This window comes from Scyliorhinus torazame, chromosome 4 (assembly GCF_047496885.1).
Source record: "Scyliorhinus torazame isolate Kashiwa2021f chromosome 4, sScyTor2.1, whole genome shotgun sequence".
Lineage (NCBI taxonomy): Eukaryota > Metazoa > Chordata > Chondrichthyes > Carcharhiniformes > Scyliorhinidae > Scyliorhinus > Scyliorhinus torazame.
Window position 1 is genome coordinate 299,057,035 of NC_092710.1, and position 26,123 is coordinate 299,083,157.

The 26,123-nt window shown below is 48.6% G+C and overlaps 2 protein-coding genes across 5 annotated transcripts in view; one reads left to right on the forward strand and one right to left on the reverse strand.

Moving 5' to 3' along the window:
- ak9 (adenylate kinase 9) overlaps nucleotides 1-23,160 on the reverse strand; it is a 544,334-nt gene extending 521,174 nt beyond the window's left edge. For 2 of the 3 annotated variants that reach the window (XM_072499993.1, XM_072499992.1), the window contains exons 1-4: nucleotides 22,844-23,160; nucleotides 4,737-4,868; nucleotides 4,373-4,436; nucleotides 4,232-4,284 (exon numbers count right to left, since the gene is read on the reverse strand). In XM_072499993.1, the coding sequence (XP_072356094.1) occupies nucleotides 4,232-4,284; nucleotides 4,373-4,436; nucleotides 4,737-4,868; nucleotides 22,844-22,948 (354 nt within the window). In that variant the 5' untranslated portion in view covers nucleotides 22,949-23,160. Of the gene's footprint in view, nucleotides 1-4,231; nucleotides 4,285-4,372; nucleotides 4,437-4,736; nucleotides 4,869-22,554; nucleotides 22,601-22,843 lie in introns of those variants that run through there. The other variant, XM_072499994.1, reaches the window with a different exon arrangement.
- fig4a (FIG4 phosphoinositide 5-phosphatase a) overlaps nucleotides 22,711-26,123 on the forward strand; it is a 234,962-nt gene continuing 231,549 nt past the window's right edge. Inside the window, exon 1 of one of the 2 annotated variants that reach the window (XM_072499995.1) lies at nucleotides 22,711-22,876. The gene's annotated coding sequence lies outside the window, so the exon portion shown is untranslated. The remainder of the gene's footprint in view (nucleotides 22,877-26,123) is intronic. The other variant, XM_072499997.1, reaches the window with a different exon arrangement.

The following is a 26,123-nucleotide window of genomic DNA, read 5'->3' on the forward strand; positions in this document are numbered from 1 at the left end:
AAAGTATTTTTCTGCGAGCATTTAGTACATGAAAAGAAAATATAAGAGATGTAAAAAGAGGATCTGTTTGGGAGAGCTCTCAGAGAGTCGCCACCCTCCGGCGCCATTTTGCTTCTAGTGGATTTAATGAGAATGGGAGCGGAGAGGGTGAGTGGGCTTTCTTTTATGTTTGGATCTCAGGGCGGATTTGGGGAAGGGGCGTGGATGGAGGCCCTGGTCGGGGGCCACCATGCTAGCCAGTTAACAGGAGTGAAGTGGGAGTTTGAAAAGAGGAGGAAGCAGGGGAGGGGGGGCATCGGTTGTTTTTTTCTTTGCCAATGGGAGGGGTGAAGAGGGATGCTGGCACAGTTGGTTAAGGAGGGATGGCGACGGACATCTTTGAGGTCACAGCATATCAGCCATGATCTTATCAAATCGCAGAGCAGGCTCAAGGGGCCGAACGCCTACTTATGCTCCTATTTCTTATCCTCGTATTTATGAATTAGAAGGTACAAATGCTCTAGGAATTTTAGCAACGATGGGAATTTTAGGTGACTTTTCATTCATGTCGCTGGGTTCAATTATCAAATGAAAAATCAACAAAGGTTGTGTAATTCTGATTTAAATTAAATATAAATATTTTTAGCCACTGTTATGAAGTCAGTGTTTATAAACAATATCAATTTTTGAATTCTCCTTAGGTCTGGAGCAACACATGGGGAGGGATTCTCCGACCCCCCGCCGGGTCGGAGAATCGCCGGGGGGCGGCGTGAATCCCGCCCCCGCCGGCTGCCGAATTCTCCGGCGCTGGGGATTTGGCGGGGGTGTGAATCGCGCCGTGCCGGTCAGCGGCCGCTGCCAGCGCCCCCCCCCCCCCCCCCACCGATTCTCCGGCCTGCGATGGGCCAAGTGGCCGCCCGTTTCCGGCGGGTCCGGCCGGGGTATTTTACACCAGGTATTTGTGGGCGGCCTCCAGGGCCCTCAGGGAGGCGCGGGGGGATGTGGCCCCGGGAGGTGCCCTCACGGTGGCCTGGCCCACAATCGCGCCGGAGTTGCCCACCCCGCCGATTCCTGCAGAATCCCGCCCCTGAACTGTAGACAGAAGTCAGCAATTAAACATTGTTCCCATTTAGTTAAATTGCGCCTAAAATCCCATAGCAAATGCATTTAGCCGCGTGTTTCGCGGTGCTGGCAGCACTGAGTAACACAATGGTATCGAAGGGCATCAGGTTAGATAGGGGGCCTCAGCGGGGAACACGCCAGCCGAGGCCACACAAATCCCCGTTTTCAGCACTGAGGAACTCCGCTCGCTGGAGCTCCTCAGTGTAGTGAGAGATCGGGACGCCATTTTTAAATGGCATCACAATCGCTGGACCCCACATTGCAACCCCTGACCCCACCCCCAAGCCAAACTCACTATGAGAGGGTCCCTGGGACCAGCCCCCACACAGGGCACCCCCAATCCAATTGCCACTGTGCAAAAAATGCCAGCTTGGCACATTGTCAGTGCCCCTGCCTGCTGATGGTGCCAGACTGGTACCCATGTGGCATTGCCAGGATGCCAGGCTGGCAGTGCCAAGGTACCTGGGTGGCATGGTAGCACAGTGGTTAGCACTGTTGCTTCACAGCGCCAGGGTCCCAGGTTAGATTCCCGGCTTGGGTCACTGTCTGTGCAGAGTCTGCACGTCCTCCCCATGTCTGTGTGGATTTCCTCCGGGTGCTCCGGTTTCCTCCCACAAGTATCGAAAGACGTGCTGTTAGGTAATCTAGACTTTCTGAATTCTCCCTCTGTATACCCAAATAGGTGCCGGAATGTGGCAACTTGGGGCTTTTCACAGTAACTTCATTGCAGTGTTAATGTAAGCCTACTTATGACAATAATTATTATTATTATTACCAGTAGTGACACACTGCCAAAAGGGCATGCACCTGGGGCCTCCCATCTCCTGGGAAACCTCCACAAGTGCCGTTCCGACTGATCCCCGTTTGTGGATTTTTTTTTTTAAATTAAAAAAATATACTTTATTCATAAAATTTATCATAAGCATTACAGAGCATTTCGAATTGTCTTGACTGTACATTTCCGTCAGAGCTACACATTGCATTGACTTTCTTCCATTCAATTTTGATATTATTATACACATATCACTCTTTACATTACAATTCCTTCTTAAATATTTACATTGTCATGTTTGTTTTATACATTGGAGTGTTGGTGGCCCAGACCGAGGGGGGGTTTACACTGTTACCCGCCCCTCGGTGTACATTTGCTGGAAAGACCTTACATAGTGGTCTTTCCCCATTGTGCCTTGGCGGCAGCTGCCCCAAGCTTGAGTGCGTCCCTCAGCACGTAGTCCTGGACCTTGGAATGTGCCAGTCTGCAACACTCGGTCGAGGACAATTCTTTGCACTGGAAGATCAGCAAGTTTCGGGCAGACCAAAGAGCGTCTTTCACCGAGTTGATGACCTTCCAGCAGCAGTTGATATTTGTCTCGGTGTGTGTCCCTGGAATCAGTCCGTAGAGCACAGAGTCCTGTGTCACAGATCTGTTCGGGATAAACCTTGACAAATACCACTGCATCTCTCCCCAGACCTTCTTTGCAAAGGCACATTCCACAAGGAGGTGTGTGACCGTCTCATTTCCCCCACAGCCACTCCGAGGGCAGCGTGCATTGGCGCAGAGCCTTCGGGTGTGCATGAAGAATCTGACAGGGAGGGCCCTTCTCACCACCAGCCAAGCTAGGTCTTGGTGCTTGTTTGAAAGTTCTGGTGATGAGGCGTTCTGCCAGATGACTTTGGCAGTCTGCTCAGGGAACCATCCAACGTCCTCCACGGTCTCCTTTTCCCTGAGGGCCTCGAGGACATTACGTGCTGACCACTGCTTCATTGCCTTGTGGTCAAAGGTGTTTTTCTTCAAAACCTTTTCCACGAAGGACAGGTGGTACGGTACGGTCCAACTACTTGGAGCGTTCCGCGGCAATGAGGCCAGGCCCATCCTTCGTAACACCAGGGACAGGTAGAACCTCAGCATGTAGTGACACTTGGTGTTTGCATACTGGGGGTCCACGCACAGCTTGATGCAGCTGGACACAAAGGTGGCCAACAGGATGAGGGAGGCGTTGGGTACGTTCCGCCCTCCCTTCTCAGAAGTTTGTACATGGTGTCCCTTCGGACATGGTCCATCTTGGATCTCCAGATGAATTTGAAGATGGCTCGGGTGACTGCTGCGGCGTAGGGGCGGGTTATGGGCCAGACCTTCGCCACGTGCAGTAGCACCGAGAGTACCTCACACCTGATGACCAGGGTTTTGCCCGCAATGGAGAGGGAGCGTTGCTCCCACCAGCCCACTTTCTGCCTTGCCTTTGCTATGTGCTCCTCCCAGGTTTTGGTGCACGCCCCAGCAGCTCCGAACCATATCCCCAGCACCTTCAGGTAATCTGACCTGACAGTGAAGGGGACAAAGGACCAGTCGGCCCAGTTCCCAAAGAACATGGCCTCGCTCTTGCCACGGTTTACCTTGGCTCCTGAGGCCAGTTCAAACTGGTCGCAGGTGGTCAAGAGCCTGCGTACAGACGCAGGATCCGAGCAGAAGACGGCAACGTCGTCCATGGACAGGGAGGCCTTGACTTGCGTGCCTCCACTGCCTGGGATCGTCACTCCTCCTATACCCGGATCCTTCCTGATGGACTCGGCAAAAGGTTCTATGCAGCACAATAAAAGGGCAGAGGAGGGCAGCCCTGCCTGACTCCGGATTTGATCTGGAACTTTTCTGATTCCCACCCATTGAACGGCACTCGCCCAAGGTCTCTGAGGTGAATGGGATAGATCCAAACGCCTTGGGTGCCTCGGGAAACTGCACCTTAGGGTGAGGCTAGCTGTATCGCTCTGATATGCAGATTTGCCAAAAAGTGATCCTGTCCACAATGGGCGGGATTTACATTGCAACGCCTCATGGAAATAGCATTAGATCCCAGGAGCTAATTCTTAGGAAAATGCTGAATAATTGATATTACCTACTATTATAATGAATGCCTTTGGTTTGATAATAAACACAAATTTTTTACATTTTCATTTTAAACTACAACAATGTTCAATGAGACTGTTTCACATACCCATTACACTCCAGCTTCATACGAAGTTTGAGTTTAAAATAATTTAAATTTAAAAATTAAACTTACTTCCAAAAAAATGTATTTCATCCCAGTGAAATGTGTGTCTTATTACATTACCAGTTAAGAACCCATCTCTTTACCTTTTGCCCAGTTTCTGTGTTTCCATCAATGTTCTCCTGTATAATTTTCACAGCTGAAATCAAAAGATCAATTATATTTCACAACAAATGCTTTGAAAGAATAAAGATATTATTGAGAGCCACATCCAATTTAATACTTACGTTCAACTAATATCATATTCCATGCTTCTGCTAAGCTTTTAGCTAAAGTTTTTTTCCCAACAGACTGTAAAAGAAATGCTAAAATGTCATTTATACTTCGAAGGAATTATTGATTTCTGAATATTAAAGCTATTATACACTATAAGAGATACTGGAACTTCAAAAATCTTTGGTAATGCGCAACTTGACTAACATTGGGACAAAGACGGTCTCAGTTATAAAACTGATTTTATTACATACGTATCTACAATATTTGGTTATAATACCCTTTCATTAATGCAAATACCATTACTAAAGTTATGGCCATGGTCATCCATTTTAAAGTGTTGCTCAATGTTATTTTAATAGAACTATAATTGCTTACTGGTTTCCCCACAATTAGGAAACACGTTGGTTTTGACAGTAAAACCTTTCTCTCGATTTCATCTTCATCAAGCAGATCTGTGAAGATCTCCTGTTTCTTCTTATATTTTGCTGCTTCCACATCGTCAACAACCTATTGTTAGAAACAAAAATTATGTTGGATCACTGGGTTATGGACAAAAGATTAAATATTAAACAACGTGTACGCACCTTGGCTTTTTAAAAAAATAACTTATCGTATACTTTAAATTTTCCTTTTTAGAAATATAGTGTTTTGATCTTCAAAATCTAAAACATAAGTGAGTTTGTGTCATAGAATCACAGAATGTACAGTGCAGAAGGAGGCCATTCGGCCCATCGAGTCCGCACAGGCCCATGGAAAGAGCACCCTACTTAAACCCACAGCCCCTCCCTATCCCCATAACCCCACCTAACCTTTTTGGACACCATGCAATTTAGCATTGCCAATCCACCTAACCTGCACATCTTTGAACTGTGGGAGAAAACCTGAGCACCCGGAGTAAACCCACGCAGACACGGGGAGAACATGCAGACTCCGCACAGACAGTGACCCAAGCCGGGAATCGAACCTGGGACCCTGTGCTACCGTGTCTTATAAGACACAGGAGACAAAAGGAATTTGAAATGGAAGATGGCAATCATCATGCAGCCAACTCTGTAAGAGAAAAATTGTGATCAACCTCTTATCAATCAACAATTTCCTAGTCTTTAGAGCAACAAATCTAGTTGATTCATTAATAAGGGGTTTAGGGGTTATGGGGAGATGGCAGGAGAATGGGGATGAGAAAATATCAGCCATGATTGAATGGCGGAGCAGACTCGATGGGCCGAGTGGCCTAATTCTTCTCCTATGTCTTATGGTCTTATAGTCACCGTAAGGGTGCTCTTTAAGGCCGAGCAACATGCCAAGTGGAACAAGGACTCCTCCCAACATGAAGGAACTATCCTAGTGAATTGCAAGTATCTCACAAACATCTTCACAATATGAAGAAATCTTCATGTTTAAAGAACCCTCTCTGATGAGTGTGTATGAGAGAGGGGATGAGTGTTTGCGAGAGAAGGGATAAGTGTGTACGAGAGAAGGGGCGAGTATGTGTGAGAGAGGGGCGAGTGTGTGCGAGAGAGGAGAGGAGTGTGAGTGTGTGCGAGAGAGGGCAGGAATGTGTGTGTGTGCGTGTGAGAGAGAAGGGGTGAGTAAGTGCACGTGTGGTGTGAATGAGACCATAATAAATAGGGGCAGAATTAGGCCACTCGGCCCTTTGAGTCTGCTCCACCATTCAATCACAGCTGTTTCAATAAGATCCCCCCTCATCCTACTAAACTCCCAACGAATACAGATCCAGAATCCTCAACCGCACCTCAATATCAGTGGATGTATCTGATGCACGATCAATGACCACTAAAGCGAGGTTGTAGTCCAACTGAAGGCTTTAATAAGCTAGATGTTTCCCCCAGCAGCTCAGGTACAGAATGAAGGCTGCTGGGGCGGCACGGGTTCTTATACCCCGCCTAGCAGAGCGGAGCTACCATACATCCTAACCAATAGAAAGCATACAATTTCCACCAATGGTGCTTCAGCCTATCAGGTAGCGTAATACCTATAATACCACATTCACCCCCTGTTAAAAAAAAGAGTCCGGCGGGGGTGGTGGCCTGAAAACTACAAAACATGGCAATGTGGTAGAATTAGTTATGGAGGTACCGTAATACCTCCGTACAGTGTTTTGTAACTATTTACAATTCTGATAGCTATGTTCATTTGATGGTTTACATTTACAGTTTACAGTTTACAATGAAGCAATCAGTCGATCGGGGGCCCTGGTCGTCCTCTGTGATCGTCGGAGCTTCGGCGGTGACTCCGGTGGAGGCGCGGGCGTCTGTGACTCCAGGAGCATGGCTTTGAATTCCATGGCAGCTTCAGCACCCCTAGACGGCGCTGGAGGGGAAAACGGTTGACCTGGGAAGGGAACGCCTGCGGGGAGCGTCGTTGGGTGGGGGGGCCTAGACGGGGCCGGCGGAAGGGCCGATCCTCCTGTAAGGTGCTGCGGTGGAGGGGAGGGTGAGACTGGTGGCTGGGGTGTGCGTGGGGTTCCGGCGGGTGCCAGGTCCCGTAGGGAGACCGTATCTTGTCGGCCGTCGGGGTACGCCACGGAGGCGTACTGAGGGTTAGCATGGAGCAGATGGACCCTCTCGACCAACGGGTCCGACTTGTGCGCCCGCACGTGTTTTCGGAGCAGGATGGGTCCGGGTGCTGCCAGCCAGGTCGGGAGCGAGGTCCCAGAGGACTTCCTGGGGAAGACAAGGAGACGTTCGTGAGGTGTCTGGTTGGTTGTGGTACAAAGCAGTGACCGGATGGAGTGGAGGGCATCCGGGAGGATTTCCTGCCAGCGGGAGACTGGGAGGTTCCTGGACCGTAGGGCCAGTAGGACGGTCTTCCAGACCGTTCCGTTCTCCCTCTCTACCTGTACGTTACCCCGAGGGTTGTAACTGGTCGTCCTGCTCAAGGCGATGCCATTGCTGAGCAGGAATTGATGCAGTTCGTCGCTCATAAAGGAGGACCCCCCTATCACTATGTAGATAAGCGGGGAACCCGAACAGTGCAAAGATGCTATGGAGGGCTTTGATGACGGTGGTTGCGGTCATGTCGGGGCAGGGGATGGCGAATGGGAACCGGGAGTACTCGTCAATCACGTTCTGGAAGTACGTGTTGCGGTCGGTGGAGGGGAGGGGGTCTTTGAAGTCCATGCTGAGGCGTTCAAAGGGACGGGAAGCCTTTATCAGGTGCGCTTTCTCTGGTCGGTAGAAGTGCGGTTTGCACTCCGCGCTGATTTGGCAGTCCCTGGTGGCTGTCCTGACCTCCTCGATGGAGTAGGGCAGGTTGCGGGTCTTGACAAAATGGAAAAAGCGAGTGATCCCCGGGTGGCAGTGGTCCTCGTGGAGGGCTCGGAGGCGGTCCACTTGTGCGGTGGCACATGTGCCGTGGGACAGGGCGTCAGGAGGCTCACTTAGCTTCCCGGGACGATACAAGATCTCGTAATTGTAAGTGGAGAGTTCGATCCTCCACCGCAAGATCTTGTCGTTTTTTATCTTGCCCCGCTGTACATTATCAAACATGAAAGCAACCGACCGTTGGTCCGTGAGGAGAGTGAATCTCCTGCCGACCAGGTAATGCCTCCAATGTCGCACAGCTTCTACTATGGCCTGGGCCTCCTTTTTGACTGAGGAGTGGCGAATTTCGGAAGCATGGAGGGTACGAGAGAAGAAGGCCACCGGTCTGCTCGCTTGGTTGAGGGTGGCCGCCAGAGCTACATCCGACGCATCGCTCTTGACCTGGAAGGGGAGGGACTCGTCGAAGGCGTGCATCGTGGCCTTTGCAATGTCTGCTTTGATGCGGCTGAAGGCCTGGCGGGCCTCTATCGACAGGGGGAAAGCTGTGGATTGGGTCAGGGGACGGGCCTTGTCCGCATAGTTGGGGACCCACTGGGCGTAGTAGCTAAAAAAACCTAGGCAACGCTTCAGGGCCTTGGAGCAGTGAGGGAGGGGGAACTCCATAAGGGGGCGCAGGCGTTCAGGGTCGGGGCCTATAACTCCATTTTGCACTACGTAACCGAGGATGGCTAGGCGGTCGGTGCTAAACACGCATTTATCCTTGTTGTATGTAAGGTTAAGGATTTTTGCGGTCTGAAGAAATTTTCGGAGGTTGGTGTCGTGGTCCTGCTGGTCATGGCCGCAGATGGTGACATTCTCGAGATACGGGAATGTTACCCGTAAACCGTACCGGTCAACCATTCGGTCCATCTCTCGTTGGAAGACCGAGACCTGTTAGTGACATCAAAGGGAACCCTTAAGAAGTGATAGAGCCGCCCATCTGCCTCGAAGCCAGTGTATTTGCGGTCACAAGTGTGGATGGGGAGCTGGTGGTAGGCGGACTTGAGATCCACCGTGGAGATGACCTTATAATGCGCGATCCTGTTTACCAGGTCGGATGCGGGGGAGAGGGTACGCGTCCAGCTGCGTAAACTTGTTGATGGGCTGACTGTAGTCGATGACCATCCTATGCTTCTCCCCGGTCTTTACCACCACTACTTGAGCTCTCCAGGGGCTGTTATTGGCTTCAATGACCCCTTCCCTCAGTAGTCTTTGGACCTCTGACCTAATAAAGATCCGGTCCTGGGCACTGTACCGTCTGCTCCTGGTGGCGACGGGTGCAATCCGGGGTGAGGTTCGCAAACAGGGAAGGCGGGTCGATCTTAAGGGTCGCGAGGCCGCAGACAGTAAGGGGGGGTATAGGGATGCCGAATTTGAAGGTTAGACTTTGGAGGTTACACTCTCCGTGCTCCCAGAGTCGATTAAGCAGGACGTCTCGTGCCCGTTAATTAGTACTGTTGTTGTAGCAGTTGAGAGTGTTCGAGGCTGGGACTGATCCAGGGTCACCGAGGCTAATCGCAGCAGTTGAGAGTTCTCTTCGGGCAATGCGTGGTTAGCCGAGCTGGGGTCCTGGGAATTCATCCAAGATGGCGGTTCCCATTGGTCGCACAAGGCTGGGGGTGCACAAAATGGCGGCGCCCTTCACTACAACGTGGCATCCGCGGGACAAGATGGCAGCGCCCGGGGTCCGCACGTGGTCCTGGAATATGAAGATGGCGGCAACCGCTGGTCGCACGGGGCCCGTGGAGAGGTTTGTGGTTGCGGTCCGCATTCGCCGTCAGAGACCGCGGCAACCGCAAGGGCGTGACATAACCCCACGAAATGGCCCTTTTTGCCGCATCCCTTGCAGGTGGATGCACGGGCCAGGCAGCGCTGGCGGGGGTACTTGGCCTGCCCGTAAAAGTAGCAGCGTTGCCCCCCAGGGTTGCCAGGCCACCTTGCAGCGCAGGTCTGTGGGGGGATGGGGGAAGTCTCGGGGTCGGCCGCGGAAGGGTTCCACGCTGCCCAGGGGGCTGCCGCAAGGTTGGGAACGTAAGCGCGGGCATTCCTGGAGGCCACGTCCAGGGAGCCTGCAAGGGCCCATGCCTCCCTGAGACCCAGAGTGTCTTTTTCTAACAGTCACTGGCGGATTTGTGAGGATAGCATACCTGTCACGAAAGCATCCCGGACTAAGAGTTCCGTGTGTTCGCTCGACGTAACTTGCGGGTAGCTGCAGCTTCTCCCCAACATCAGGAGTGCACGGTAGAATTCTTCCAGCGATTCCCCAGGAGTTTGTCCCCTTGTTGCAAGCAGGTGCCGGGCGTAGACCTGGTTTACCGGGCGAATATAGTGTCCTTTTAGCAGCTCTATTGCTGCATCAAAGTCTTCCGCTTCCTCGAGGAGGGTGTAAATCTCCAGGCTCACCCTTGAGTGCAGGACTTGCAGTTTCTGCTCTCCCGTGGGTGTGTTTTCGGCTGTCCCGAGATACCCTTTAAAGCACGCCAGCCAGTGCTTAAAGATCGCCGCTGAGTTCACCGCGTGGGGGCTAAGTTGCAGACACTCCTGCTTGATTCGGAGCTCCATCCTTTCTTCTTAAAAAAACTAGCTTATTAAATTGATGCACGATCAATGACCACTAAAGCGAGGTTGTAGTCCAACTGAAGGCTTTAATAAGCTAGATGTTTCCCCCAGCAGTTCAGGTACAGAATGAAGGCTGCTGGGGCGGCACGGGTTCTTATACCCCGCCTAGCAGGGCAGAGCTACCATGCATTCTAACCAATAGAAAGCATACAGTTTCCACCAATGGTGCTTCGGCCTATCAGGTACCGTAATACCTATAATACCACAGTATCTCATTCTATGCCTTATCAATTTTAAGTAAAGGCAGCCTTTCTAACAGCTCCTTGAGTGTACTAGTTACCTCCTCTCTCACCTCGGTAGTATCCTCTTCCTTCGGAAAGACAGATACAAATTACGAATTTAATACCTCCGCTACTTCTTCTTCCTCCACTTGCAGGTTTCCTGTTTTAATAAGGACATGGGGAGTCCACACCGATTAAAATTAAGAACTTGATTTATTCACAATAACGGTATATTTCGGCCTGGTAGATCCCTACCAGTTTGTTCTCTGATCGGTGCTTTACTGACCCACCTTTTATACAGTGTTGATAGCGTTCCCCTGCCCATGAGCAGGGGAGGTTGTACTCCATGAGGGCTATGGGGAAGATAATCATTCCAGTCCCATGTGGGATATTACACCTGTTTTACCCTAATTGGCCTTACTCTTTCTTTTACCACAATTTTATTATTTACATGCTTATAGACGACGTTGTGATTCCTTTTTAAGTTAGCAGCTAGTCTTTTTTCCTCCTTGCTTTTCCGATTAGTTTTTACACTTCCCCTCTGGACATTCTAATTTCAGCCTCATTCTCCACTGTATTTCTACCTGATATCTGTCATCGAACCATAGAGAAGTTACAGAATGAGGTCATTTGGCTCATCTTGTCCATGCCAGCCCGAGGACACCCAGGTGCCCTTTCTAATCCCACCTTCCTGCACCTGATCCATAGCTTACAGCGCTTAAGGTGCAGATCCAAGTATTTTTTAAAAGAGTTAGGGTCTCTGCCTCCACACCAACTCGGGCAGCGAATTCCAGATCCTCTGCATAAAAAAGTTCTTTGTCATGTCCCCTCTACACCTTCTGTCATTTATCTTGAATCTCTGTCCACTGATTCTAGAGTTCTCCACCAAGAGAAACAATTTTATCCTGTCCACTCTATCTCTCCCCCTCATAATTTTGTACATCTCAATTAAGTCACCCCTCAGCCGCCTTTGTTCCAAGGAAAATTGCCCCAACCTATCCAATCTCTCCTCGTAGCTACACTTTTCTAGCCCTGGCAACATTCTTGTAAACGTCGTCTGCACTCTCTCCAGAGCAATTACGTCCTTCCTGTAATATGATGACCAGAACTGCACACAATACTCCAGTTGTGGCCTCACCAGTGTTTAAATTCCAACATTATATCCTTACTTTTATATGCTATACCTCTGCCAATGAAGGAATACATTCCAGCTTCATCTAGCCCTCCTAGTATATTCCCATTTATTGTATACTCCCTATAAGGACCTCGCTAAATGCATGATCTCACACTTCTGTGTTAAATTCTATCTGCCATTTTACCGCCCACTCCACCAACCCATTGATATAATTTTGGAGATTATAGATATCCTCTGCACTGTCTACCACTCGGTCAATCTTTGTGTCATCTGCAAATTTCCTAATCGTGTCTCCTACGTTCAGGTCCAAATCATTAATATATAACACAAACAGTAAGATCCCAACACTGAGCCCTGTGGACCATTACCCTTTGTTTCCTATTACTGAACCAACATTTTATCCAGTTTGCCCCATTGCCCTGTATCCTATGGGCTTTTACTTTTTTAACCAATGTGCCATGTGGGATGTTGTCAAACACTTTGCTAAAATCCATGTACACCACATCCACTGCACTACCTTAATCAACCCTTCTTGTCACTTCCTCAAATAATTCAATTAAAATTGTGTGGCAAAATCTTCATTTAACAAATCCATGCTGACTATCCATGACGAGCCCATGCCTTTCTATGTGACAGTTAATCGGATCTCTCAGGATTGATTCAATTATTTTGCCCACCATCAACATAAGACTAACCGGCCTATAATTTTTGTTGGCATTTCCATTGTCCTTTTTAAACAATGGAACCACATTTGCATTTCTCCAGTCCCTTGGTACCTCCCTTGTACCTAATGAGGATTGGAAAATCATCCTCAGAGCATTTGCTATCTCCTCCCTGACCTCCTTCAGTAGCCTCAGAACAATCCATCTGGCCCTGACAACTTATCAACTTTCAAGGATTCCAACCCTTTGAGTACTTCCTCTCTCTTTATGATTATCCCATCCAATATCTCAGTGTTCCCCCTGGACTACTATATCTGCATCATCTATTTACTTTCTAAATACGGAGACAAAATATTAATTTAAAACCCTTCCCACAGTCTCTACACACATGTCCCCTTCTTCATCTATGATAGATCCCACCTTTCCCTTAACTAACCTATTATCATTAATATATTGGTAAAACATATTTGAGTTTTCTTTAACTTTACTTGCTAATCTTTTTCGTATACTCATCTATGCGATCTGCAGTCCTTAGTTCTTTGTGACTACCGTACACTTCCGTTTCCTGTTTGATCGTCCCCTGTATTCCTCTAGACAACCCGGGGAAGGGGGGGGGTCTAGATTTGGCAGGGCCACTTTTATTCTCGGAGGGACATGTCTACTTTGTACTTTTCGGACCTCGCGTTTTCGTGCTTCCCTCTGGTTTTCCACTGATTTATCCTCTAGCAGTCCACCTCAGCCAAATTCCTACTCATTCCTGCAAAATTTGCCTACCCCAATTCAAAATTTGCCTACCCCAATTCAAAATTTTTACTCCTGCTTTATCTCTGTCCTTTTCCATGGTAATACTGAAACTAACTGAACTGTGATCACTATCCCCGATATGGTCGCCAACTGTCACTTCACCCACTTCCCCTTCTTCATTCCCTAAGACTATGTCTAGAATTGCATCTTCTTTCATTGGGTTTGTCACTAATTGGTTGAAAACTTTTTCCTGGACACACTGCATGAATTTTTCTTCCTCAGTTCCCCTCATATTGTTTGAATCCCAGTTGATATTAGGATAGTTAAAGTCTCCCACTATTATTGCCCTCGTTCTTACAGGCAGAAATTTGCCTACATATTTGATCTTCTATCTCCCTTTCACTATTTGGGGGTCTGTAGTATATTCCCAGTAATGTGACTACCCCTTCTTTATTTCTAAGCTCAACCCATAAAGCCTTGTTTGTTGACCCAGTTAGTATATCATCCCTTCTCACAACTGGAATTGATTCTTTAACCATTAATATGACTTCCCCTCCTTTCTTATCTCCCACTGGATCATGAATGAAGACTCTATAACCAGGGATATTGAGCTGCCAATTTTGCCCCTCCTTTAGCTATGTTTCTGTTAAAGCAATGATATCCTGCTGCCATGTGTCTACCTGTACCCTTAACTCATCCACTTTGGTTGTAATACTCCTTGCATTGAAGTATAAACAGTTTACCCCCACCATTTTCCTTTGCTGGACACTCTTTACACTTTGCTTCTCCTGTAATTCCAAATCTATCTTCTACATCACTTGTACATGTACTTCTTCCTTTTCACCTTTACCTCTATCTCTCTCGTCATCCAAAGTGTTCTAGATTTATTTGTCCTGCCTTTCCCCATCAAGGGAATATACCTTGACATTGCCTGCAGTACTATCTCTTTAAAGGTAGCCCATTGTTCAATCACTGTCTCTACCACCAACAATTGATTCCAGTTCACTTTACTCAGATGCATTCTCATCCTATGGAAGTTGGCTTTCCCCCAAATAATTATCCCTTACTTCTTGTCCTTTTCCATGGCAAACCTAAACCCTATGATACAATGGTCACTGTCCCCCAGATGCTCTCCCACTGTTATTTGATCCACTCATTTCCCAGAATCAGGTCCAGCTGTACCTGCTTTCTTGTGGGACCAGAAAAATACTGCTGCAGAAAATTATCATGTTGTGGAGAGGCAAATGATTTTGATTTACTAACAATAATCTATTAGGGCAATTAATAATTATTATTAGGGATTGTTGAATTTATATAGTGTAATATAGTATACTAAAGCAGTAAAGGACAATGTTTCAAAGGTGTCAGCTAAAAGCTAACATGGCACCATCTGCAGCAGTCAGCCTTAGGGTCAAGATTACATGTTTCAGTTTAACCGGTTCTCGGTGACCTTAACAACTTGTTCTTAAGAAATAATCTACAAGTAATCAAGATGAAGGTTAAAAACATGTATTCCTAACTTGACATAAGGGGCGGCACGGTTGCACAATGGTTAGCACTGTTGCTTCACAGCGCCAGGGTCCCAGGTTCGATTCCCGGCTTGGGTCACTGTCTGCGGAGTCTGCACGTTCTCCCCGTGTCTGGTGTGTTTCTTCCAGGTGCTCCTGTTTCCTCCCACAGTCCAAAGATGTGCAGGTTAGGTGGATTGACCATGCTAAATTGCCCTTAGTGTCCAAAAAGGTTGGGTGGAGTTACTGGGTTACGGGGATAGGGTGTAAATGTGGGTTTAAGTAGGGTACTCTTTCCAAAGGCTGGTGCTGACTCTATGGGCCGAATGGCCTCCTTCTACACTGTAAATTCTATGATTCACCTGACAGATCTTTGAATTTGACATACTGGGAGAGGCATCAAAGGTTTGAGGGCTGCAGAGGGAAGTCTTTTACCAGGAGCCACGCCGCGCTATTTCCGGGCGCACCCAGTGCCTTACGCCTTGCCCGAGAAGGTAGAAGGGGAGCTCACTCGTTTGGAGAGTTTGGGTATTATCAGGCCCGTCCGTTTTGCTGACTGGGCAGCACCAATTGTACCTGTAATGAAGCCAGATGCCACAGTTCGCTTGTGTGGCGACTATAAACTTACAGTGAATACGGTTTCCCTACTCGACCGATATCCAATGCCTCGCATTGAGGATCTCTACGCGAAACTTGCAGGTGGACTCTCGTTCACAAAGTTAGATATGAGTCACGCCTACCTGCAGTTGGAGCTGGACCCTGCCTCCCGACCATATGCAACGATTAATACACACCGGGGCCTGTATGAATATACACGGTTGCTCTTTGGAGTATCCTCTGCCTGCGCAATTTTTCAACGTGTTATGGAGGGCATTTTGAGAGGTTTACCACGTGTGGCTGTCTACCTAGATGGCGTTTTGATTACAGGGACGTCGGAGCAGGAACATTTGGAAAATCTGGAGGCTGTCCTTAGACGCCTTTCGGAGGCTGGAGTCCGTTTACGTCGCACAAAGTGCGTATTTCAGGCAAAGGAAGTTGTCTACCTAGGTTATTGGGTGGACCGCGAAGGTCTGCACCCCGTCGCAGAGAAGGTGCGTGCAATTCAACATGACCCCGCCCCGACTGACACTTCGCATCTTTGTTCTTTTCTCGGTCTTGTAAACTATTACGGGAAGTTCCTCCCCAATCTGGCAACTACGCTGGCCCCTTTGCACCTTCTGCTAAAGAAAAATCACACCTAGGTTTGGGGTCAGCCGCAAGAAACCGCTTTCCGGCGGGTAAAGCAACAATTGTCGTTGTCTGGGTTACTAACCCACTATGATCCTGGAAAGCCTTTGCTCATCACATGTGATGCATCCCCGTATGGTATTGGGGCCGTCCTGTCCCACAAGATGGAGAACGGGGCCGAGCGACCGATAGCTTGCGCCTCCCGCACATTGACTGCAGCGGAGAAAAAGTACGCGCAGATCGAGAAGGAGGACCTGGCAGTGGTTTTTGCGGTGAAACGCTTCCACCAGTACGTGTACGGCCGCCATTTCACTATCGTGACTGATCATAAGCCCCTGCTGGGACTTTTCAGAGAGGATAAGCCAATACCGCCCATTGCTTCTTCACGGATCCAGCGCTGGGCTTTGTTGCTTGCTGCATACGAGTATTCTCTGAAGCACAAACCAGGTACGCAGATAGCAAATGCCGACGCACTGAGCCGATTGCCTTTATCGACCGGCCCCATGTCGACCCCCACGACCGGTGAGGTGGTTGCAACCCTAAATTTTATGGACACCTTGCCTGTCACGGCATCACAGATCCGTGAGTGGACCCAGACGGAGCCAGTCCTGTCAAAGGTTCGGCACATAGTCCTGTATGGTGGGCAGCATAGACAGTTCCCAGGCGAGTTGCGGGCATTTTCCTCCAAGCTGTCAGGATTCAGCGTGGAAGACGGCATCCTCTTGTGGGGGACGCGTGTGATTGTCCCGGAAAAAGGCCAGGAGCTGATACTATCAGACTTGCACAATGGGCATCCAGGCGTGACCAAAATGAAAATGTTGGCCCGGAGTTATGTCTGGTGGCCAGGCCTCGACACTGACATTGAGAAGGTGGCCCAAAACTGCTCCATTTGCCAGGAGCATCAGGAGCTTCTGCCGGCCGCGCCCCTACATCACTGGGAATGGCCAGGGCGGCCTTGGGCACGCTTGCATGCAGATTTCGCAGGCCCTTTTCAAGGATCCATGTTCCTTCTACTAATTGACGCCCAGTCCAAATGGCTAGAGGTGCATAAGATGCAGGGGACAACGTCCTGCGCAACAATTGAAAAGATGCGTTTATCGTTTAGTACGCATGGCCTCCCCGAGGTGCTGGTCACGGATAACGGCACTCCATTCACGAGTGAGGAGTTTGGAGGTTCACAAAGATGAACGGCATCCGCCATATCCGCACTGCCCCTTACCACCCGGCTTCAAATGGGTTGGCAGAGCGCGCAATGCAGACATTCAAAAGAGGCCTAAAAAAGCAGTCTACCGGATCAATGGACACGAGACTGGCTCGCTTTTTGTTTACGTACAGGACCACCACCCATGCAGTGACTGGGGTAGCTCCCGCAGAACTCCTAATGGGCCGGAGACTTCGCACCCGCCTTAGTATGGTTTTCCCGGACATTGGTGCAAAAGTACGCCACACACAAGAACGGCAGGGACAGGGATTATCTCGGCATCGGCCGATTCGGCAGTTTGCGCCCGGTGACCCAGTGTTCGTTTGGAATTTTGCTGTTGGTGCCCAATGGGTTCCTGGTGTAATCTTTCGCCAAACGGGCCCTATATCTTACCAAGTGCAAGCCCAGGGTCGTCTCCAGCGAAAACATGTAGACCACGTTCGGTCCAGAAGACCATCCCCTCAAAAGATTCCCTGCCCCCGGAGCTCATTTCAACAGCCGCAGAGACCAGAGACAAGGGAAGGTAGTCCTCACAATCTTCCACTGGTGCCTCACTCGAAGCCTGCGCAGGTCGTTACGGGACCGAATGGAGATAGAGACGCTGACATGACGGAGGCAGCAGACTCTGACTCCGAGATGGAGACACAGGATGCATCAGAGGGGGAATCCTCGGGTCCACGGGCCGTGGATGTACAACCGTTGCGCCGTTCATCACGGAAGCGCCGGTCTCCGTCTCGTTACACGCCGCCTGATCCAGCGCCGCGTGCAAATGGTGTCCGGCCTGCGGCCAAACGAGTCCGACGTCCTCCTTCGCCAGGGTCTTCGGTGGATTCCTTGGACTTTGGGGGAGGGATGTTATAACCTGCCTACTTACCATTGGCTGGGGACTAATGACTATCCCACAATCCTGTGGGAGTATGAGCTTCCCCAATGAGGGGGGTGGAGAAACCACTAGTAAACTCCTAGTATAAATAAAGCTGGCCAGTTCAGGAACCAGCAGGAAGGAGTATGTAGCAAGGGAAGTTACTGCTACTGTTATGTATATATGTTATAGTAAATAAATGTTATTACTTTGTATCCTTAAAACTCGTGCTGGATTCTTCATGGCCCTTACAAAACAAGGCTACAGAGGGAAGACTTGCCACATGACCATCGACCTGGGAAAGACCTCCAATCTGAACCACTCCAGCCCAGCACAAGCCCCCCCCCCCCCCCCCCACCTCCCCCCCCTCCCAACCACTCACGTCCCCTGAAGGATCCGTCCTAGGCACCCTGGAGGTAAGTGTAGAGAGGATACTCGCCCCCCTTGGTGTCATTTTTAGGGGCGAGTAGTGATTCGCGACCAAGGGACTTCCAGCTGAGGGGGTGCAAGCATCCCGGGAAGCAGCAGCATTCCACTTCAATGTCACTAATGAGATTGAAATAGATGCTAATGAGGTCTGATCTGGGGCGAGATTCTCCGACCCCCCGCCGGGTTGGAGAATCGCCGGGGGCTGGCGTGAATCCCGCCCCCGCCGGTTGCCGAATTCTCCGGCACCGGAGATTTGGCGGTGGCGGGAATCGCGCCGCGCCGGTTGGCGGGCCCCCCCCCCCCCCGCAATTCTCCGGCCCGGATGGGCCGAAGTCCCGCTGCTAGGATGCCGGCGTGGATTAAACCACCTCTCTTACCCGCGGGACAAAGCGCGCGGGTGGGCTCCGGGGTCATGGGGGGGGGGGGTGCGAGGCGATCTGGCCCCAGGGGGTGCCCCCACGGTGGCCTGGCCCGCATTCGGGGCCCACCAATCCGCGGGCGAGCCTGTGCCGTGGGGGCACTCTTTTCCTTCCGCCTTCGCCACGGTCTCCACCATGGCGGAGGTGGAAGAGACTCCCTCCACAGCACATGCGCGGGGATGCCGTGAGTAGCCGCTGACACTCCCGCACATGCGCCGCCCGGAAATGTCATTTCCGCGCCAGCTGGCGGGGCACCAAAGGCCTTTTCCGCCAGCTTGCGGGGCGGAAATCAGTCCGGCGCGGGTCTAGCCCCTCAAGGTTAGGGCTCGGCCCCCCAAGATGCGGAGGATTCCACACCTTTGGGGCGGCACGATGCCCGACTGATTTGCGCCGTTTTTGGCGCCAGTCGGCGGACACCGCGCCGATACCGGAGAATTTCGCCCCAGGTTCTTGCCATTTCTGGGCGAGAACCTGTGCTCACCAGGGGGAGTGGGCTAGGAGACTCATGGCCAATTTGACATCTGGCAAATATCCTCTTGGGCCTCAGATCTGATTCAATGGGATGGTGGGAAACCCAGCTACAATCAACTGCCTCGGAGAATCGCCCCATATATTTGGACAATTGAAGATTATTCTATAATTCTTGGACATTTCTGTAATTTCTTTGCAAATCTGTTTCTCTACATTCACTTGTCTGTATATTATACCAATCAATGTTACTGCACCTCCTTGACCCCTCTCGAACATCCTCTCTCTCCAATACTGGATTTAGATTTGATTTATTGTCTTGTGTACGAATACTAAGGTACAGTGAAAAGTATTGTTTGCGTACATTCCAGACCGATCGTTCCATACTGTAATACCATCTTTGATCAATACGGTCACTCCTCTCCCCCTCCCCTGTCTCTCTTAAATACCTTGTACCCAAGAGTATTTAACACCCAGTGTTGCGTTTAGTTGAGCTAGGCCTCGTTTATAGCCATGCTATCATAGTTCAATTTGTTAACCTGTGCCTGTAGTTCACCTAACTTATTAACCACAGTGTACATTCACATAGATGCACATTAATGCTGATTTAGGCTTTTTAACTTTTCCCCCAACTTAGACCCCATTTAATGACTTCTGACCCCATCTAATGACTTCTATCAAACTCTTCAAGTATTCTATTTACCTTGATACTACTCTCTGACATATCGGCCTGATTAGTTAATACTTTTCTATTTCCCACTATCGGTTTTGCTCTTCTCCTTTCTGAATTTCCCCTCAGGTTCCCATTGCCCTGCCAATCTAGTTTAAACCCTCCCTAACACCACTAGCAAACATTAGTCCCAGTTCTGTTAAGGTGTAAATCGTCCTTCTTGATCAGGTCCCAGCTGCCCAAGAACTGATCGCAATGCTTCAGAACTCTAATGCCTTCCCTCGTATTCCATTTCACCAGCCATGTATTGAACTGTTCAATCTTCCGAATCTTATTCTCACTGGTACATGGCACTGGGAGTAATCCTGAGATAACTGTTCTTGAGCTCCTGCTTTTCAATTTCCTTCCTAACTTCCTAAAATCTGCTTTCAGGACCTTTTCCTACCTATGTCATTGGTCCCAATATGAACCACGATCTCTGGCTGCTCGACCTCCCTCAAAAGAATGTCCTACAGCTGCTCTGTGACCTCTTTGACCCTGGCACCAGCCGTGCAACAAAACATCCCTGAGTCACACCTATGGCAGCAGAAAACCTGTCTGCTCCAATAGCTATGGAATCCCCTACCACTATAGCACTTACACTATTCCTTCTCCCCTCCTGTGCAGCTGAGCCATCCGCTGTGGCACGAACTTGGCTATTGCTACACTCTTCTGAGGAACTACCTTACTCAGAGTATCCAAAATGGAACTATTTCCACTATATTCTGTTTTTGTTTCAGATTTTCAGCATCCACAGTTTTATTTTTGTGTTTGAAATGAAAAATGAAATGAAAATCGCTTATTGTCACGAGTAGGCTTCAATGAAGTTACTGTGAAAAGCCCCTAGTCGCCACATTCTGGCACCTGTTCGGGGAGGCTGGTACAGGAATCGAACCGTGCTGCTGGCCTGCCTTGGTCTGCTTTAAAAGCCAGCGATTCAGCCCAGTGTGCTAAACCAGCCCCTAAGTAGAATGGGCCTGTACTGTCTGGAGTTTAGAAGAACAAGAGGTGACCTCATTGGAACACACAAGGTTTTGAGCAGGCATGACAAATAGATGCGAAGACATTGTTTCCCCAGTTGAAGATCTACATGGGGCACAGTTTTAGTATAAAGATCAGCCATTTCGGGCTGAGATGACAAGGAATTTCTTCACTCAAGGGTCATGAATCTTAGTAATTCTCTACTTGTGGATATTCAATTATTGAGACCATTCAAGGCTGAGATCAATAGATTTTTGAATTTTAAGGAAATCAAGGGATACGGGATAATGGGATTAGGTAGGAAAATAGAGTTGCAGTTGAGTACCACTCAGTTTTTATTTAACGGCAGAGCAAGCTCAAAGAACTGTACTGTTTACAGTCTTGCTGAATCAGTCCTTGTCTGACCTTGACTCTGATTTTCATTATTGAAAGCCAGGAGAAGCATATCAGCAGAAACACTGAAGAGGAATACAGGGTCATATGGACTTGATTGTACAGTCTCATCGTGCCTGACTCAGTATGCAGCAAGGCCATTAAATCTCATGATCGGCCTCTCATGAGATTTGCGAGATCTAATGAGGTCTCGCGACATGTCACGATCTGGATCTCACCCTCACTGGTTGGGATCCAGATCTGCATTTTTAAGTGAGCAGTTAGGCTCACTTAAATATATCTGCGCTGGAGTCACCCAAGGCCTGGGATCAAATCCGTGCCTGGGAGACCTCGCTGTGGTGCAGTATCTCCCAGGCCATCAGAGGCCCCTGGGTGTCAGGCTCTGGGCAGGGTGGTACTCTGACATTCCCACTGCCACCTGAGCACTGTCTGTGTGGCACTCTGGCATTGTCCCCTGGGCAACCTGTGTCTGGGTGATACTGCCACAGTGCCCAGGTGGCAGGTGACTCCAGAGGCCACAGTGGGGGATTGAGAGATCGGGGCAGCATTAAAAAATGACACCCGATCGCTTCCTGTAATGGAGGAAATGAAGGTAAGTGCGGCCTCGGCGGAGCGTTCCTCTCCAAGTCCAGAACAAAACGAGTCCTGTTTGTTGCGGGGTCATTCCCGGCTCTGCAGGCACCAAGAAACACCCCGCTAAACGTGCCCAAAACGGATTGTTAACTCGTGACATGCCCGGTAACTGTTTCTCTCACCACAGATGCTGCCAGACCTGTTGAGTTTGTAATGGAGAAGGAGATGAAATTGTCTCCAGCTTCCATTACTTTAGCCAATGCTTGTAAACACATAGTTTTGCTCTCAATTGTATTCTTAAAATAAAAATTTGCGGGACAACATTAATCGGATGTTCACAACTTTTTTTTAGTACCTAATAAAGTTGAAGTTCGCCTTTCACTCAATATTGATTTGCAGAATACTTTTTTTTAAAATCTTTTGCTTCCCAGTTTAATAACCCCAGAACTCCAGGCACTCTCTTGACCTTTTGTCAACAGCTGTGCAAAATACAAGCGACGCATCGTTATTCACATATCCGAGTATTCAGCAAAGACGCTGGTCCCTTAAACTTGCCCTCAGCTTCTCGCGACTTTAAATACGTTCTGATGCAAAGCGCAGTCAGCGATCGCTAGATTTCATTCCATTCATGCAACATTCAATTTCGCAACTTGTGATCGCGGTTATATTTTTGGATTTTTTTTTGTTGTTAAATTATAGATTCCCTGGGCGGCTGTTACCTCTTCCATAGTCGGATGTTGCAGTGATTGAGTCGGTAGCCATAGGAACACCTGCTGTAGCGCAGGGAGGTGCGCGTGCGCCGCGCTAAGGCCTCTGGGAACTGTAGTTCTGCGACTGGACTACAAGTCCCAATGTGCTCACCCCCATCCCGACCCTTCCGTCAATAACATTTCCTCATCAGCAGGGACGGGGGGTGGGATTCTTTCCCTCGGCTTGGTGAAGGGAGTCTCAGGGGCTGAATGTTGCTCCCGCAATACGAAATAAAGAGTAAGGAGAATTGGCGCGTACCTGGCATAAGTCTGTGTCTTCGGCGATCCAAAAGTAGGTCAGGTCTTCAAAGTCCGGGTCGGAATCTGTTTTGTGGCTCGTCCATACAATGTTGGCGGATTTCATTGAGTAGTGTCACGGCTTGTTACCTGTAGAGAATATCCTGGAGAGGGAGGGTGCGTTAACGGATTAATTTGACAATGTATCTCCTGGGGCGGGGTGACTTCTTCAGTTTCGGATAGCCATTAAATGGAAGAATTATTATTCGGTGGGCTAAATTACTCGAGCTGTGTCGGGCAGGGTGATCGCTTCGTTTTGTTTCTCCCGCTTTGGTCCTTCCTTCTCCTCCACCCACCTCCACTGACGCTCGAGCGGCTGCGGCCCGAGCCGTTGACCGTTTGGCAGCGCGTGACTGTTCAAACCCGGCGCTCGAGCGGCCGGCGGGCGGCTTGACGTCCTGAGGCGGTTGGCACCGGACTCTCCCCGGCACTGAATGTTTTAACCCTAACCATGATCTCGGGCCGGCGCTTAATCCGGGGGAAGTGTCAGATTATTCACTTTCTTCCTAACAGTAAAGAAGCAGAATTATTATTTATTTTTAACCAGGCCCGAAACCTGTAAATATTGACCCGCAGAGGAACCTGAGCGTGCAAAGTTAGCAAAGCATTCGGAAAGGTTTAAAAAGGCCTTTCGGTGGTACCGGACTACAAGAATAAGGAAGTTTTGTTAATGGGGCCTATCTTCTCTAGAGTTTAGACGATCGAGAGCCGATCTCATTAAAACCTACAAGATTACGAAGTGGCAAGATAGGTGGATTGCTGAGAGGATGTTTCCCCTGTCTGGGGAATCTCCAACAAGGGGGACACCGCTTCAGGATAAACAGCTGAAGGATGGGAATGAGGAGAAATTTCTACACTTGAGGGTTGTGAAACTTTGCATTTGTCTGCCCCAGAAGGTTGTGGATACTCTATAGTTGAATGTTTAAGGCTGAGATAGACGTTTTTTTCGACCTGGGTATCAAGGGTTATGGGGAGGGATGGGAAAGTGAAGTTGAGGCTAAAGATTGACTCTGATCACATTGAATGGTGGTGCAAGCTTTGAAGGGCCTTGTGGTTTCCTCCTGCTTCTATTTCCTATGTCCTTATCAACAAATCCAAGAAAATAAAATTCCAAACCAATCCTTCTGATTTTTCTCTTGGTTTGGTGCTTGCTACAGTGTCCAGGGTTGACGGCCCTATCTGCATTGCTAATCAACAAAGTGCAGCCGGCACAACACTGCCTACAGGCAGATTAGAGATGTTTATTGAGGATATTGTATGTTATTCATAGAATTGTGGAATTTCGCAAGCCATTTGTGACCATCACACTGGGTTAACTGCAAAGGTGTTCCATAAATGGTACTTGCAATCCAGTTGTTGTTCTCTGGTTTGGTTTTGCAACATAACATTTAAACATTTAAAGCATTTTAAAACAGTGTGTTGCATTAAGGTAGAACTTGCTATCGCACAGAGTACTTGAGCAGCAACAAATGCACTTGATGGGAAACTCGATAAATACTTAAGGGAGAAAGGAAAGAGTATGATGGAGTTAGATGAAGGAACTGACAAAGCTTTTGTGGAACATAAACAGTGGCGTAGACCAGCAGAGCTCTGTTCTCATGTAATTAACTCTAAAGCAGAGAACTCAACTGTGTACTCACTTGTGTTTTCTTTTTATTAACTAACCCACTGGCTGTCTAATAGAATGGTTACAGTACAGGAGGCTGCCATTTGGACTGTCATGTTCATGCTGACACTCTGCAAGAGTGAATCAGTTAGTCCTGCTTCCCTCACCTTTTCTCCATTGTGCTGCAAATTATATTTCCAATAATTATCCAATTAATTTTTGAAGACCTTGATTGAATCTGCCTCCACCACATTCCCAGGCAGTGCATTCCAGAGCCTAACCAACAAGTTTTCCCTCCTTTGCTTCTTTTGCCTGGCTGCTTCTGGGACTTTGTGTACAATTGTTCTGTTTCTTTGTTCTGTTTCTTAAGTAACAAGTACTTAATTGACTTGGAATAATCTTTATTGTCACAAGTAGGCTTACATTAACACTACAATGAAGTTACCGTGAAAAGCCCCTAGTCGCCACATTCTGGCGCCTGTTGGGGTACACTGAGGGGGAATTCAGAATATCCAAATTATCTAACCGCACGGCTTTTGGGACTTGTGGGAGGAAATCGGAGCACCCGGAGGAAACCCATGTAGGCACTGGGAGAACGTGCAGGCTCCTCACAGACAGTGACCCAAGCCGGGAATCGAACCTAGGACCCTGGCCCCTGGGCAAGTTCCAAATCTTGCTAATATAAAGACAGGTTCCTTCCTAGCCAAGTGTGTTTTCTGATGTGTGATTTATATCATAATACCTATTCCAAAGTGAAGGGCATACCAGTGAATCACCTACTTCAAAATCACAGGATGTTTGCTAAATCTATAGCAGTTTTCTCACACTATTGTAAATCAATTCACTGTTAAGGTTGTGATTTCAACATTGTTGTTAGGGCAGCACGGTAGCATAGTGGTTAGCGCAGTTGCTTCAGCTCCAGGATCCCAGGATCGATTACCAGCTTGGGTCACTGTCTGTGCGGAGTCTGCACGTTCTCCCCATGTCTGCATGGGTTTCCTCCGGGTGCTCCGGTTTCCTCCCACAGTCCAAAAATGTGCAGGTTAGGTGGATTGGCCATGCTAAATTGCCCTTCGTGTCCAAAAAGGTTGTGTCGGGTTACAGGGATAGATTGGAAGTGTGCTCTTTCCAAAGGCTGGTGCAGACGTGATGGGCCGAATGGCCTCCTGCACCGTAAATTCTATGATCTTTGATTGTCATGCTTGCTTGCAACTTGCTACCAACCATTAGTGTATTTGGATTGAATTTATTTTATTGTCATGTGTACTGAGGTACAGGGAAAAGTATTGTTCCGTGTAGAATCCAGACAGATCATTCCATACATGAATAAAAACATACATAAATACACAAATGTAAATACATAGGCACAGGCAACGGGTGGGCATACGGAGTGCAGTACTACTCAGTAGAGAAAATAGATGTAGGTAAATTATGACCCTTCAAAGTACTCCCTTTGTATGTTTACAATATATTTTTTCCACACCCTGCATTACCAAGTGAAGTGTTAGAATCATAGAATGGTCAGTTCATTATATGAACCATTCACTGAAACAATGTCTACATGTCCACAGTCAAAAGACAGAGTTCGATAGTTGATTCATTATCTAAAACAATGACTGTATTCTCACATTTTTTA